Genomic DNA, 15,435 nt, shown 5'->3' on the forward strand with positions numbered 1-15,435 from the left:
GAATTTCCGCGGTTAAAAAAAATCAAGATGAAACCATTTGCGTGTTTGAATGTGATTCTTTTCTGTCATTTGTTTGCGACAATGTCTATACAAAGAAAGTTATTGGCGGACTGCATGATCAAACATGCGGTCTTAAGCAATTGACGTAAGACTTGTATGGCACCTGTATGACGTGCGATGCACGTAAATTGCGAAATCATTCAAGATATGAATGAATACGCACATGAATTGGTACGTCAATTCCCCTGTGAATGAATGTGCGTGTCCTCTTCTGAACTGCTATGGCAGGAGAAATGCAAGATCGTTAAATTAAATAAACATTTATAAAAGTGTTGCTTAAAAGGGACAGATCTTTTTTTTTTTTTACTCATCGTACATATTCGACACAACTTTATTAGCATTGTAATTAAACGTCGTGAAATGTTGATGGCCTGTGGGAATTCCGAGGTGTTTATATTACAATATAACTATATCTTATGTTATAACTATTACCAGAAGTAATACATATTTATTAAAGATTTGAACAGTATGGTAACGTTTGAAAGTTTGCAACTTTGAGACTGAATCACGTGACAAAACGAACAATTAGGTAAAAAAAGTCAAATGATTATTAAAGTGGGAAACAAAACATTTCAGTCATGAAGGGAAAAAAATACGAAGCCTACTATTTACTGATATTCTCAACAAAACCCTCACAAACTAAAATACTGCACGCATAAATAGCTTGCACTATTATATATATTTTTTTAATTTTTTGCAATACATGAGATTCTGGACTACATTATTAGCACCGTTGTCTCTGTTGTTTATCGCTATTTATTGCTCAATTATGGAATATATAGTCTGCGGGGAAGTGAACAGAATAAGAATTTCATTGTATGGTACAACTATACATATGACAATAAATTGCTTGAATCTTAACGATGCAAACTTCACTAACAATTTATAAGATTGGGGAGGGTGCTCGCGGGGTGTACTAGACGTGTGATTGACTCACATTAGTCATTTCCAACGGAAAAAAAATTGAGTGTTAAACGAATTAGGCCAAACTGCTTGGGTCATTTAAGGTCATGCGGGGGTCACATCTCCTGACCTAAGACATTTCCTTAAACTTTGCGGAAAGCGTCATCAGGTCAAGACGTGAAGGAAAAAAAGTGGGTTCCTTTCGAACATAGGACAAGACAGCATTGTTTGAATAAAAATCCATTTTGCCTCACGACGTCACCCTGTGACGGCGAGTATCGGTGACGTCCAGTCTGCAAGCGTGCAATTCTCAAGGCGATTGACGTACAGCACGTAAATGACGGCACGTTGATAGGAAATTTCACCACCATAAAGGATTATGGGTAGATTAACTCTTTCCTTTAACCTTTTGCCAAAGGTGGGTAAAAGGTCGCGCCGGGACACAGTTCCCAAGCATATTTAAATTTCAGACAACCTCCCTCGAAGTACTTCCGGGTCATGTCGCTGGAAATGCAAAATCCAGAGGAAAATAAATAAAACATTATCCAAGGAGGCACGTGTATTCCACACAGCTGGGGTATCATTGCAAAATCATCGGAAGAGGGGAAAAAAAGACAAATAAAATTTGACTGTCGCTAACGTAATTTCCGCAAGTCCAGAATCTTCATAAGTGAGCCTCCCGGCGAATGATCTGAAGCATATCGTCCCTGTCGGACGTATATGTATGAATCCGACTAACAATATCGCCTCAAACACGTTTTCCTTTTTCTTGTAACTATTCCATTTACGCATACTTGAACGTGTCATTATTAATTCCGACGCTGTGAGTCCGTGAGTGTGTCGCGTATGAACTTTTATTAGTTGCACATAACACGATCGCAACCATGTCATTTCGCGCTGCAAAAAGTAAGACAACGCGTATCGTAGACGCTCAACAATGGCCGTGGATCAACGTGGCGTTCAAAAGTTGCGCCTGTTTTGTTTGGGGGCTTTAATATATTCAGTAATTTGGACACCGGTTCCGGTCGTTCGAAACGGCATCGATCGTGTTTTAGTTTAAATTTCTTTCTGTAGGAAAAAATAAATAGATAAAATGGGCGTGTGCCGCGCACATGTCCACTTTATTATTATGATCACACGTAATGATAATTCAGCCATGAAGACGATTGTTGAAGTGCAGGAGCATGGCGTGACGCAATCTTTTGGTGACGTTTTTCTGAAACGATATCGTGGAGCGAACACATTCACACGTGCAATAACTTTAAAAAACAAACAAGCACACACAGTATAGAAAAAAAACATTAAATATAGAATGAATTGTCTTGTGAAGTAATTTAATTATATTTAAGAGATTCAAATCTATGCCGAAATGTTAATTGTTTCAGGAGAAATCGAAATACAATTCCTGTCATTACGCAATATTGCCTAGAGAAGGCAGCAAAAGGCATTTTTGTGTTTGAACGATCAGCGAAGAAGAAAGTTGCTAGGTAACGTCAGGTTTTCATGCTCAATGATAGTTGGGCTAGCATCGAAAACAACCTTCCAAAACATACGTTCACATTTGAAATATTGGAGAAAAGAACAAAGCGACATAAAAGGTAATTGGTTTTATGATGGTTTATGGTGAGTATAAAGTCGACGGTATAACAGTGCTCGATCTTTTAATGGACAGCTCGTCATCAAAGCAGGGCGACAGATATCAAACATACATATAGTGGTCCGGTTTTTATGGATACAACATATAACCCGAATGTATATAGTTTTGTTTACTTTAACGTCGCAAACTTGCGAGTGTTTACTTTGCCTTTTTTTTATTTAGCCGCGTTAGCGCGCTTCTATACTGTGTACGGACAGGCGAGAAAAACAACCAGAAATTCAATTTCACCGTCCAACCTTTTAAAAAGCAACTTTTTCGTCGGCGGGGTTTGTGTTCTTTTAACGTCAAGAGAGAAGCGCTAGTGCAATACAAACTATACCTAAACTGGATTGCTTGTGCTGTGTTTTCACCACGACCTTAATGTACACCTTTGAAAACTTGGCCTAAGAGTTCAGCGTTACAGATAGAAAACAGTGACAACCCCCAAGAGGGAATTCATGTTAACTGGGAGTCACCTAAATGCACGCAGAACTGTATTAACCCTGCGATGCCAAGAAACTTGCCAAAATGCAGCGTTTATGAATGTATTACAGGTTACGGCATTATGGCGAGTCAGCGGCCTCCCACCAGCATGGGTCGGCCCATGAGCCGTACCGGATCAGCGGTACCAGGAAGCGGAAGACCTTTAACAGCTGTTCGACCACCTCCTACAGCCATACGCATACCAACTGGGGTAAGTAAGACTTTGAGCTGCGGTTTCGAACGAAACATTCAATATGTACTGATGCCGTGACTTAATTTTGAGAAAGTCCCGCTCTACTTCCATTATGCGTTTGCTCAATTCAGCTTCTTTTCTTCCATTCGCCATTAAAAAGCTTTGACGTATTTAATAGTGAGGAACATTGAGTTGTTAGGCTGACGCGCTTCATACGAACGCACATATAGTTTGTTTTGTTGAATTTAGTTTTTTCTTTTTATCACTCAGATGGTTCCAGGTACAGGTGTTCATCCTGGCGTCAGGGCTATCATCAGCACTCCCGGGGTACTGTCGGCACAGATCAAAGTGGCAGACAGGCCTGTGACTCAACAGGGACTCAGTGGCATGAAGACTGGGTTGAAGGGTAAGCACAAGTATTATTTGTAGGTGGCGATGTGACATCTGATCACTTTAAACGAGGTGCCTTTCGGTGTCACGACACAGTCTCGGTACAATGAAACTGCATATTCTGCAATGAAATTTAGATGAGCCGGGCTTTTATCTAGGATCCTAATAAACGGTCTTTACGGATTTAGAAAACAACGTATCATATATGATGTAATGAGTCGATTATGTTTTTGTCATTTCCACCCCACGAAGGACCTCAGAGACAAATTCTGGACAAGTCCTATTACCTGGGTCTTCTCAGGTAACGCTCAGAAAAATCGCCCCTCTGCCACTCAGTGTCAACCAGAAATATACTACACAGGTTGAAGTACATGGCTTACTGTACGTTTTGGGTATTAACCATCCAAACGCGTAGACATAAGCTACATAACAAAGATGAGCCAAATGAAAAGTAAAAATCAACTACGATGGTAATAGCCAATACGTACAATCCTACGAGAAGCTTTTAATAAACTTTGGTTGCGATTGTGCCGACAGGAGTAAAATCAACGAGCTGACCACAGAGATTAGCAAACTTCACAAAGAGATTGACACCTTCAACCAGGAAAACTCTGTCTATCTATCCTATGAGAAGAGGTCAGTGAATGCAGTGATCGGTAAGTAGATTAAAAAAAAGTTGTATTTATTCAGTCTACGTTGTCCCTAAGAGCCGAAAGCCTGGCAGCAGAAATCCGAGATCTTCAGGGCCAGCTTGCCGACTACAACATGGTAAGCCATCAGAGCCGTTTCTATATTTGTGGATTTTTTGGACTTTTATATATCGATAGGTACGATGACCTTAAACGTTTTGAATGGCGAAAGTAAAAACATTTATTCTTACACATGTACGGCTTAAACACTATTGGATAAGTAACACAGTTTGTTGTATATGTTCAGTTTCAAGCCACGTTTTCCAAATACGCATAACAGTTGTGCTTAAAGTGGAACCGTAACGTTCACATTACGCAGACGTCTATTTTAGAAATGTTTTGTCTTTTTATGTCTAGTTGATGGACAAGCTCAACACCAACTCGGACATGGATGAAATGATCAATGACTATAACAGCGTAAGTACATGTAAAGAATAAACCGCAAACGTAAACGAATGACAGAGGATCAGTTGTCATCTCATTTCTCGTTTGTTCCTCCAATCAGCTGAAAGCCCAGAATGACAGAGAGGCAGAGGGCATCGACAGCATTTTTATTGAGAGAAGAGAGTAAGTAACATTTACCCTACAAATCGGTGTATATTAGTGATCAACACCATGAAAATTTACGGATGGATTAGAATGAGGGTATTTTTTCGATCCACATAACAATTTTACACATCTTCAGCTTCAATAGAGGAAATGTAATCATATAGAATAGTTTTTTGAGGTGTCTCCAAAATGCGGCTCAGTGTGCTTCATGTCTTTAGAGGCAAAGTTAAAAGCTTCAGTCTACTCTTCCGCTTTGACGTAAGGATCCTCAAAGTAGTGGCTATCGTCCTCGCCCTCGGGCCCTCGGTGCCGGAAGGCGAACGTCTGACGGTCGGGGTATCTCCCCGCCTCCGAGTAGACGCTCGAGGCCGCTCGGCCCTCCGGGCTCTCCTCTTGCCGCAGACGGCGGTGTCTGTAGTTGTGGAAGAGGCGATACCAGGAGGGGCCCTTGACGGCGCACACGATTAGCATGGACGTAGTCAGCGCCAAGGCCGCGACGCACGCCGCGAACCTCCAAGTGTTCCCGGACTCCCGTTTTCGCTCTAATTGGGGTTGAAGGCGGTTTTTGTAAGACAGTCAAGATTCGCGCAGTACCAAGTTTGATCGAAAACGGCGTAATCTCTTACCGCCGGTGTTTGGGGTAGAGGTGGGCATCAAATTAGGCAATTTGGGTGACACTTTTGTTTGCTGAGAGCGCCCTGTCGCGCTAGGCGGTAAATGCTGAGGGTCCACAGTGGAAGTGGGCGGCGATGTCGGATAGCACTCAGTGACAGCCTCCAAAAGATCCATTCCAATCTTTCGCTCTGGCGAAGCACATTTGGTGTTTGTTCCTGCTATGGATGCAAACACGACAGTTAGTTAGTAGGGCATTTGACTGAATTTGTTATCACAGTATAAAATGCGGTTTTCAGAGATCAGTTACTAAATTAAGCAATTGAGCTTCTTACCAAAGGCGACTCCTGCTGCTTTTATCTCTTCGATGCCGCTCAGCGGTCGGCAGGAGCAATTCCACGGATTGCCCTGTAGGTCGACCACCTATTAAGAGGCCAGAGTAGATGAGGATATTACATTTATGCTAAGCCGATTTCAGCCGCTGTACGATGTTGTTTTGTCAAAGGGTGGCTTACAGATAGATAAATCATTTATTTTTGTCTACTTTTCCTAACTTTGTCTTAAAAAGTAGTCTTTCACAGTGTCATAATACCGTGGAAGTCATCTTTAATTCAGCAGATGACATCAAAGGAAATACATCAAAGAACAGGGATGGCACAACCACTTTGAGTGTGCCATCCCTTGGCCGAAATATTGCGAGAATGATGAGAAAGAGTCCCAAAAAGGGTCCAGATACTGCACGAGGATTCAAGGAACAAAGCTTGAGCTGGACAAACATTTTAAACAATTAATAGTGTGAATGTCTGGGAATCCATGTATGTGATCGGTTACCTGTAGATTATTGAGATGGCTCAATAGCTGCGCAGGAAGATTAGTGAGCAGGTTGTGAGACAGGTTCAGCATTGCGAGTGCATCTAGGCCATAGAAAGCCTCTGGCTCTAGGCTAGAATCAAATCCAAACGTCAATGCGGGTTGTCAGAGTCGTAGAACGGTTCCAAGCTTATACCTGCCGATTTGATTTCCAGATAGCGACAGCACGCGTAGGTGGGGTACAACGGAGAAGTACCGAGCTGGTATACGGCTCACCCGGTTAGCGTCCAGGCGGAGCTCCACGAGTTGGAGATAAGCGGCCAGAGATAGCCTGTCCCCTTCGGATAGAGTAATGAGATTCCTCTCAAGCGCAAGACTGGAAACAGATGAGTTGGCGCCGGCAGGAGGGATGGCTTTCAGAAATGGGTCGGTGAGGTTATGGATCTGCCACAGAAAGAGGGAATGGATGGTTACGGCACGGAAAGTAGCAAGGAATGAAGAAAGGTGCGCATTAACTAGAGATTTATTTACATGTACATGTTCCGCGGCAGCAGCAGCGAGGTTCACGTTTGTAGCTATCGCTACAAGGGAGACCAACCAGAGCAGGTGGAGAAATCGCTGATGCCGGCCCATAATCCTCTCTTGGGCATTCAAACGGAAGCGTCATTATATATTTAGGTGATTGGTTACACGGGAACATGAACTACATACCTTTTGTCGCGTTAGCAGTAACATGAACAAGCGCGTCAACCTCGGTGCGGCCAGCACAGCAAAGGACCTTTGTTCCTTGTCGTAAACTGTAAAAGCTTACCAGCAACATTTTTACTATAGAGAACCGTTTGACAAAGTTTTACTTCCTTGTTCCCGTCAGTGACGTCAACTCTTTTTCTCACTTTTACTCCTAGCTGTCACTCATATACAGACATATAAAAAAAAAATGGAATAAATGTTCCTATTGAGATTCAGACTGTAATGTGTGTAAATCATTAGAAAAGGGGTGAAAAAAAAAGAAAGGTAAAACAAGCTTTGTTTCATCACGCGTGTTTGCTCCGCAGACGGGAGGACGCCATCAGGGCCATCGAAGAAGAAATCAAGAAGGAAAGGCGTGTTGCCGAGGAGATAGTTCAAGCCATGCCAGCTGCAAAACAGGAGAAATATTTCACCATGACCACAGCCAATGAGGAGCTGCTACAGGTCGTTTCTAAGTCCTTGTCAATATAACGCGAAAGTAACTCGAGTATTTTCTGGGAGAAACGTGCCAGCATTTTTCCCGGTTGCTGTCATACAGAAAAGAAATAAGCCATGTGTAAATGTCCGATGTGGTTGTTTGGGAGGTAAAATGGAGTTACACAATAGTGGACAAAAATGAATAGGTAAATTCATTTCTTCAAGAAGTTATTGTAAGTAATAGTAAAATTAATTGGGGATTTATCAGGTCTTGGGATTTGACTCAACCAGATGGCCATACCTCAGTTTGATTTTTCTGTGCGCTTCTCTCCCAGGAGCTGGCTCTTCTTCAAGAGGAACTCGATGCTCTGCTAACCCGGAAGGAGGAATATGAAGCGGTGAGAGGGGGGGGAAAAGCAGCAAGAAAAGCACATATTAAAGGATTGATGCTTGGAGCACAAGTAACACGTGTTGTCTTTGAGCAGGAGCTGGCCCATTCTCAGATCAAACAGGAAGTAGTTCGGCTACACGAAACGTTGTCTACGCTGGAGGCTAAGAGGGACAGCATGGAGGCGGAACACAAGAGCTTCAGCACGCCTCAGGAAGAGAGAGAAAAGCTATTGAAACAGGTAGTTTGATTATTTACCAGTAATAGAAATGCTTTAAATGGACGATAAACCACTAGTTTTATAATCCAGCGTGGTTAAGACGGAGTTGTTTTGAGTCGGCCACTTGAGAGCAATCTCTCGGTAAACAAAGAGAGCCAGCAAAGGACGTAGCGGCTCTTTTACTCGTCGCTAGGGGGCACTCTCCAATATTAACACAATCAGGCATGTTGATGTTGTGTTGGCGCAGTATTCAAACAATCTGAGTGCGTCGGTGTTTAGTAGAAAAAGAATAATTATTGCCACTTTTTTTCAGCGTGCAGGCTTGCTGTTGAAGGCATGATGTTGCTGTAAATTTGCAGTAGGAAGAAAAGCTATAAATGTAAAAACAAAAACCAGAAAAACTCCATATGCCATCTTTCTGCATTAATATCTGATGTTACAAACATGTGGCTTATATGCAGCTTATGACAAAAATCAATTTCCTGTTGAAATTTAGTTGCTGTGGCTTATAGTCTCCAAAAATAGGTGACATGAAATATAGAGACATTTTTCATGTCATTGTCTTGTTTTTATTTTTTCAGGTGAAAGAGGATAATCAGGAAATCGCCAGCATGGACAGACAGTACGTATCGATGTTACAAACGCTCGACAGCTTCGGATAGAAAAAAAGTCAATATTAGGACAGTGTTGTTAATTGTGATGTGTTGTGTGTGTTGAGGCTGGTGGAGATCAGGGATAGGACCAGTCAAATTTCTGAAGAGATCCGGCAACTCGAGCAGGACTCGGAGGAAGCTCAAGGTAATATGCAGAAAGTTTGGAGGCGTCTCAGACACGCTAATAGGATATTTAGCCCAGCCGGTCGGATTTTGTATGAGAATGTAGTGTATCATGTAGAGAAGAAATGAATGAGTAAAAGTAATAATGGTAATAAAGTATTAATAGTGTATGTTGTCTTTTCAAGGGGAGTGTCAACAGAAGTACAAGGAGCTGAAAAGAAAAGAGGAAGAAATAGATGGTAATTATACACATGCTTATTGACGATATGAATATTCATATGATACAAATACTCGTAGATACCGTGGCTGTCAGGGTTGGAGCTACACGGGGCGAACCCCTTTTCACTCTCTGGCCACGTCCAAACTCGTGCGGGAAATTTTGATATGTTTGAATCTGCTGCCATTTTACATGCATATTGAACAGTCTATATGAAATATGTATGCAAGATGCACCCAGAAGGTATTACCGTAATGAATCTTTTTCCAGGGGTTTTCAAGACAGAAGCATAAAAAAAAAATATAGATCATGTGGGATCAAACGGTCCTATTGTAGGAAAGATTCAAGGCGTGGGCATTTATTGTTACCGCTTAAATGACGCATTTCCAAAATGACCGATTGCAGGATTCCTGCAGGCCTTTGAGGATTTAAGAAGTCAGGAGCAGAACAAAATGACGCATACCCAGGAGAACATCGTTGCTCTTTTGGAGCACTGCAGCAGGGTGAGTGGAGAGGGAGCAGCATGGGGAACTAAAAAATGAGCATTGGGGGAAATTGTGAAGGAACCACGCTGTTGTCTTTACGTACGAGAAGTAGTTGAGGTGATAATGTCAAAATGAAGCATCCTCCGACGATGTCTCTAGAGCGGGGCAGGCAAAGGTTTTGACCGGAGGTCCACAAAGCTTTCTAAAATGACTCAAAAGGGTCACTCTCATGTGCAGAACATGTTGCGGCTCCGTCGAGTGGATACAATCACAGCCAGCGAGCTGAGGAACATGCAGGACGTGCTGGTCAGCAAAGAGACGGAGGTGTCCCAGTCAGCCAGCACCGCCAAGGGACTCGGCACCGGTCAGCGAGGCGGCGCGATTTTCCTCCCGGAAAAACGACCTTGCTGAAGTGCGCGCGCGCGCGTTTGGCGGGCAGAGTCGCAGCGCTTGCAGCAGGACTTGGAGAAAGTGCAGCAGCTGGAGGGCAAGATCACGGGAGAGCTGAGCACACTCAAGGAGAATGTCAAGCAGATGGAGTCGGAGCTGATTACTTACAGGGACCTGGAAACCCTCAGACACACGGCGGACGAGAGGAAGACAGTAGGAACATTTGCCACAAGCATGATTGCGTACACGCACGTTTGATACAGAATGTAGTTGTAGAAATAACAACCTGTTACATGCTAGCATGAAGCTAGCGGCCTTTGTGGAGATGAAACGACATGGTTTGGTCAAACGCTAAAGGGAAACCCAATGAATATCTAAGCAATAATGTTTTGTACAGCCCTTGTAGTTTGAACAGTATAGAGAAGAATATTGCATTTGTGCAATATGAATTTAGCAATGCGATCCACTTGTTTTCATCTAATCTGATCAGTAAGTAAAGAGGAAATGGCAGTTCCAGATGAAGTAGGAAAAGGAACTTAACATCTTACCCAAAATCATGCGGGGGGCCAGATCGTTCTCCCTCCCGAGTGGCGCGTTTGCACCGCATTTCCTTGCACCGTGTGGTTTTGCAGAGACTGCAGGAGGAGCGAGTTTTTCTCACACAGCGTCGAGACTCATTCCGGGAGCTTTTGGATGAGATGAATCAGAAATATGAAGCGCTGAAGACCAAACTGGAAGAAAATGAAACCCACGCACAGGTTTGGATGCATTTGGCATAGTACATTCCGTGACCTTGTTTGCTGATAGTTGTGTGTTTTTTGCAGTTGGCTAACCTGGAGAGGAAGTGGCAACATTTGGAGCAGAACAACTTTGTCATGAAAGAATGTATCCTTCCCAACAAGCGATACGGCTCACCGTAAATGCATGGTATGTTCTTATTCTTGACCGCCGGCATCAGTCATCGCCTCGAAGTCTCAGGAGAGCGACTTTGCCAGCGTTTCCCGCAACGTCTACGAACGCGTGGCCGAGTACAACAAGAGCCTCATAGAGTCGCTGCAGAACATCAGGAGCTGAGATAACTCAACTGCTGTAAAGGGATAGTGTAAAGTAGATGTGATCATATTGTAATGATGTAAAAAACAAACCAAAACAGACACGTATGTACTTTATGTTGAGAAAAATAAACCGGTGATTTTGATGTATATCTTTCAAAGAAAGTTGAAGGTGGCCAAGCTAAAGCTTACAATAGCAACCCTGGGAAATGTAGGTAACACAATCACAACAAAGGCGTGTGTGTACACACTTCAAATGACGCATTTAGCGTCAAGATTTATCTTCCCAGCGACAGGGCGACCTCTGCTGGGCGTTTTAGAAAATGTAGAATAATAGAAAAAAACTAAAAATTTAAAGGTTTTTCCTGCAAGACAAAGTAAGGTTGAGGGATTGAAGTGATGGTTGTAAATGGTTGAAAAAATAGTAAATGGGAAAATGTATAAAAAAAAAATTATGGGTAGAAATTGAAGCTATAGTCATGACGGCATGTCACCGGATGGCGCTAGCGAGCCAAGCGACGTCTAGCTTAGGCGAAGAAGATTGTTTTAAATTGGCTGTGACATCAGCTGCGGGAGTGATTAGGGTAGAGACAGGTGTGCGCGACCTCTCATCAAGATGGCCAACGTTTGCTGTTGGTCTTTGTCGATTCTTTTCCCCAGGGAGATCTTTTTTTTCAACTGCAGCATTTTTACAACGTAGCGTTAAGAGGTTAGACCAGCACATTTCAATTGTGTAGCTTTATTCAAGGACCAGAAAATAGCAGTTTTTAATGTCGTCCCGAGTCCATTCCTGAGGCGCTACAAGGGTATGGCAAGCTAGCTACCACGTTGCCTTGCTCAGGTAAGCCAACACTAATGAAATATTAATGTGCTCGGTCGTCACAATGGTATTTTGCTTGTAGCTGGATTTTCACACTTGAAAAAAGGAGCCGTTCCACAAGTCAAGACTGAAAAGTAGTGCACATCCAGGTAAGGTATGTATTAAGTATTAGTGTATTAACTTGGTGTGTGACTGGCAGCCTTGTAAAGAAAAATCTGCCGCCTTGCTGTTTAGTACACAAGAAAAGAATGGACGATAAGTAAAAGAAATATTTAATTTAGAAATTAAATGTAATTTGGCAAAGTGTTAGAAACAAGTAAATGGAGGCAACCAGCCAGGCGTGTCTCGCTACCTTGTCTGTTTTGCGCATGTCCCTAGATAAGCTAAAACATTGAATCAAAGCATGTTTAGTAAGAATTAAAAAAAAAAAAGCAGAAAGCACCTTTTGTCATATTGATTGCTGTTAGTGACCAATAATGCTTTCTTAGTTAACGTATTTCATTGTAGAGTTGAAAAGACATTTAAAGGGACAAAAGTAATCATTAATGGGCTAAAGCAGGGGTAGGGAAGTCCAGTCCCTTGAAAGCGGTCTCCTGCCGGTTTTTTGATGTATCCCATTCAACACACCTGATTGAAATGGAATGTTAGTCAGGATTCTACTGAGTTTTTTTGATGAGCTGATTATTTGAACCAGGTGTGAAAGGTGAAGGAGACCTAGAAAATAGGCAGGATATGGCTCTCAAGGAACCGGAGTTGTCTCCATCTGGACTAAAGTCATCACAAATGCAGGTGCGAAAAAGGTTTACTGCCTGCATAAGTGTCAAATGTATGAAATGGAAAGTAGATCTAAAGAATCCTGGCATTTGGTGTTGATCTGTTTTTCCTACCAGTAGAGTGCGGCTGTGTGTGTGTGTGATATTAGCCTTCACTGTCAACTAGTAAGATTCAGCTAGTTCCTCGGGTTTGTTTAGTTCATAGGTGTCAAACTGCAGTCCTCGTGGGCCGCAAAGCTGCATGTTTTTCATGGCGCTCTCCTAAATAACATGCGATTGAAATGATTAGGATCATTTACAAGCTCTTGCCGATGAGCTAATCAGGTGCGCTAATGACACAAGCATCCAAAATCTGCAGGATTGCGGCCCCACGAGAACTGCAGTTTGAGACCTATGGTTTAGTTAGTCACAAGAAAAGCTGTGTTTTTAGGAGCTGCATATTATTGAATGGGACCCTTTGTGAAGTATGTGAAATGTGTTACCAAATAAAAATATTTCCAAACTTCCCTGGTGTATGTCAGTTATTAGCACTGATTGTGTCCTTTTAAAGATCTTATTAAAACCAAATTTAACTAATAGTTTAATTGCCTGGTGACTACTCTGGCAATCAAAGGCAAAAGGTGCTTCAACAGAAAAGAAAAGTCAAAATTGTGGCGTTGTATTTAAAAATGTTTGCAATGATGTAAAAGGAAATACATGTATGTACATGATTAATGCAGAGCGAATATAGAGCTGTAGCTGTTGCCAGTGCTACTAAAGCCTTAGCAGGTAGCAGCACTGAAGTATCCCTGGAAAGCTTTTGTTTATTAAAGATTTAGCAGAAATAGAATGTTAGCTAGGGTTAAGCTTCTTTGTATTACCTGCCTAGGTTGAAAGTAGGTGCTGTTGTAGCTAGTAAAATACAGTCAGCAACTACCTAGTAACAAGCAATGTAACAGCAAAATTTGTGAAAAGAATCCTTATTTAGTTACAGTATATAAGTTAGTCGTTAAAATTAATTGCCTGATAATGGAGGAACCCCAAGTGTATAACCCCAAATTATTACAGAAAGAGATTCCTTATCAACATAAGACACCCTCAGAATGGGTGCTTCATATCTGCTACTCAGTAAATGTAACGGGAGGCACAGTTCTAAATGGTTGCATTCCTCTTGCTGACCGTTAGATGGCAGTGAATATTCCAAACCGTCTTTGAACAACATAGCAGAGCACAAACATGCAAAGATGTAAAATAAGAGAAGATGAATTGGATAGTCCTCAGGGGGAAATTTGCCCCGGGCAAAAGTGTCAAAACAGACAATCAGCGTAGCAGCATGGCAAAACCGTGCAGAGAAGTTAGGATATTCTAGCAATTAGAACGTTCCAAAAAGAGAAATGAAAAAATAATGATAGCACTGATATCGAATAGTAGGAAAAGCCAACAAATTTGAAAAATGTCACATAGTGTTCCAAAGTAATGTCGTACTGTACAGTATTTAAAATAGCATTAATATTTGGCTCAAAAGGTATCCATCCCGAGGTATGTTATTGTATATGGAACAAATACAAAGCTTTGATAGAAAATGTAAATATAAAGTGCAGTTTCGAAATCAAATCATGTTAGTACTGAGCAGTAATGGAGAGGTGTGCTGTAGTTGTAATGTTGAATAGCCTCCCACACTAAAATGGGTACGGGGAGACGAATAACCCGGTAAGGTATATTAGATAGGAACGTAAATTGACAACTGCTGATGTATTTTTTTGTTCTTTCCCCACTGCGTTGCTGAGATGAAGGCAATGGTGGCCTGGGCGTGAAGGTTCTGAGAGGAACCTGCAAAGACTGGATGAAGGTGATCTCATCATGCACAAGTCAAGACGGTGAGGGGGAGAAAAACACATCAGTATTCCGATGTTTATTAGAATGAAGTGGCGTTTCTCCCCATGTGGCGAAATATGTCAAGTAAATATGAAATGGAGTAGAAATGCACTTGGGTAGCAATCAGTAATAACCTTGTTTTGGTAATGTCATGTAGGTAAACACAAAAGAGGTCATGTGATTGTTGCATAAGAATGTGTTTTTTCGGTGATGGCAAATAGTTTTCAATAAGGTGTGTATTGCACAAATAAATATGAGAAATAAATGATGCTTGTGTGAAATGGCTGAATGTTTTTGTCATTTAGGAGCATATACTTTTGTTTCTGTGGAATGGGGTAAAAAATCAAAACAAAAACTGATGTGTAGGTAAGGCCTTTAAATATTGCATGGCCATAATAGGGAAAAATACATCTTTAAGACGTTGGTCTCTGAAGTTTATGGAGCAATAATGAAAAGGTTCAACATATCAAGCAATAAAGTCAACTTGAGCAAAATGAATACTTTGGTCATTTGTGTCTTGTAAACTCCCAATGTGAGGAATTTGACAAGGTGATGTGGAGGTGTTCTTCCACGGTGGTTAACAGAAGACATCCTGTCAGCATGCAGTCTACTATTTGATGAGTTCATGCTATTTCATTGTTTTCGAGAAGGGTAGTGATAACTGAGTTGGCTGTCCAAATCAAAATCCCACATGGCAAGAAACTAAATTAGAAAATGATTCCAGTTGCGCTATTGTACATTCTTGGGTTTCTGATTGATGAAAGCACAGGCCAATATGTATGGATGAATCCTCGACTGTTTTAAAGATACACTTGGGTAAATGTGTTTGGTAGGTATTCCTTGGATTGGCCTCATCTTGCTGGTGTGCGAGTCATCCTCCATGCAGTCTATGACTCTTGTCATAGATGTAGTGTTTTATGTTTTGAATGTTGTGTTTGTGTGCAATAAAGACATGGTACACAAGCAAG

The 15,435-nt window shown here is 41.7% G+C and overlaps 2 protein-coding genes across 11 annotated transcripts; one reads left to right on the plus strand and one right to left on the minus strand.

Annotated features, from left to right (window-relative positions):
• Positions 1-2,398: 2,398 nt before the first annotated feature.
• ift74 (intraflagellar transport 74) lies at positions 2,399-14,748 on the plus strand. Of its 9 annotated transcripts, none has more exons than XR_015863650.1 (22): positions 2,399-2,561; positions 3,154-3,293; positions 3,546-3,681; positions 3,918-3,966; positions 4,203-4,301; positions 4,373-4,433; positions 4,712-4,771; positions 4,860-4,921; positions 7,381-7,519; positions 7,828-7,890; positions 7,978-8,121; positions 8,682-8,722; positions 8,819-8,898; positions 9,062-9,115; positions 9,499-9,596; positions 9,816-9,942; positions 10,018-10,181; positions 10,601-10,726; positions 10,793-10,853; positions 10,927-11,861; positions 11,923-11,994; positions 12,535-14,748. XR_015863650.1 is itself a non-coding variant. In XM_088402188.1 (20 exons), exons 1-20 carry the CDS (start codon positions 2,474-2,476, stop codon positions 11,040-11,042), a joined length of 1,908 nt encoding a protein of 635 aa, XP_088258314.1. In that variant the 5' UTR covers positions 2,399-2,473; the 3' UTR covers positions 11,043-14,748. The 9 variants fall into 9 exon arrangements, 1 of the variants encoding a protein (XP_088258314.1); XR_015863653.1 differs by having other exon boundaries at positions 14,380-14,748; XR_015863649.1 differs by having other exon boundaries at positions 11,923-11,989.
• On the minus strand, positions 4,896-7,694 carry LOC148407836 (leucine-rich repeat-containing protein 19-like). Of its 2 annotated transcripts, none has more exons than XM_088402191.1 (7): positions 7,037-7,694; positions 6,863-6,966; positions 6,522-6,769; positions 6,347-6,458; positions 5,851-5,938; positions 5,530-5,736; positions 4,896-5,445 (listed from the first exon to the last, which is right to left on the minus strand). In XM_088402191.1, exons 1-7 carry the CDS (start codon positions 7,143-7,145, stop codon positions 5,144-5,146), a joined length of 1,170 nt encoding a protein of 389 aa, XP_088258317.1. In that variant the 5' UTR covers positions 7,146-7,694; the 3' UTR covers positions 4,896-5,143. The 2 variants fall into 2 exon arrangements, with proteins under 2 accessions (XP_088258317.1, XP_088258316.1); XM_088402190.1 differs by having other exon boundaries at positions 6,857-6,966.
• Positions 14,749-15,435: the final 687 nt, after the last annotated feature.

The sequence above is a fragment of the Hippichthys cyanospilos genome, chromosome 19 (assembly GCF_059441005.1).
Source record: "Hippichthys cyanospilos isolate Australia breed blue-spotted pipefish chromosome 19, RoL_Hcya_1.0, whole genome shotgun sequence".
In the NCBI taxonomy this organism is placed as follows: domain Eukaryota; kingdom Metazoa; phylum Chordata; class Actinopteri; order Syngnathiformes; family Syngnathidae; genus Hippichthys; species Hippichthys cyanospilos.

Excerpts from the sequence above, each read along its gene's own strand:
- ift74 (XM_088402188.1), top strand. The coding sequence starts at position 2,474 with ATGATAGTTGGGCTAGCATCGAAAACAACCTTCCAAAACATACGTTCA. Across the intron at positions 7,520-7,827 it reads CCAATGAGGAGCTGCTACAG|GAGCTGGCTCTTCTTCAAGA; the intron begins GTCGTTTCTAAG and ends CTTCTCTCCCAG. Across the intron at positions 10,182-10,600 it reads CGGCGGACGAGAGGAAGACA|AGACTGCAGGAGGAGCGAGT; the intron begins GTAGGAACATTT and ends GTGGTTTTGCAG.
- LOC148407836 (XM_088402190.1), bottom strand. The coding sequence starts at position 7,145 with ATGTTGCTGGTAAGCTTTTACAGTTTACGACAAGGAACAAAGGTCCTT. Across the intron at positions 5,939-6,346 it reads GCCATCTCAATAATCTACAG|GTGGTCGACCTACAGGGCAA; the intron begins GTAACCGATCAC and ends GCCTCTTAATAG. Across the intron at positions 5,737-5,850 it reads AGCAGCAGGAGTCGCCTTTG|CAGGAACAAACACCAAATGT; the intron begins GTAAGAAGCTCA and ends TTGCATCCATAG.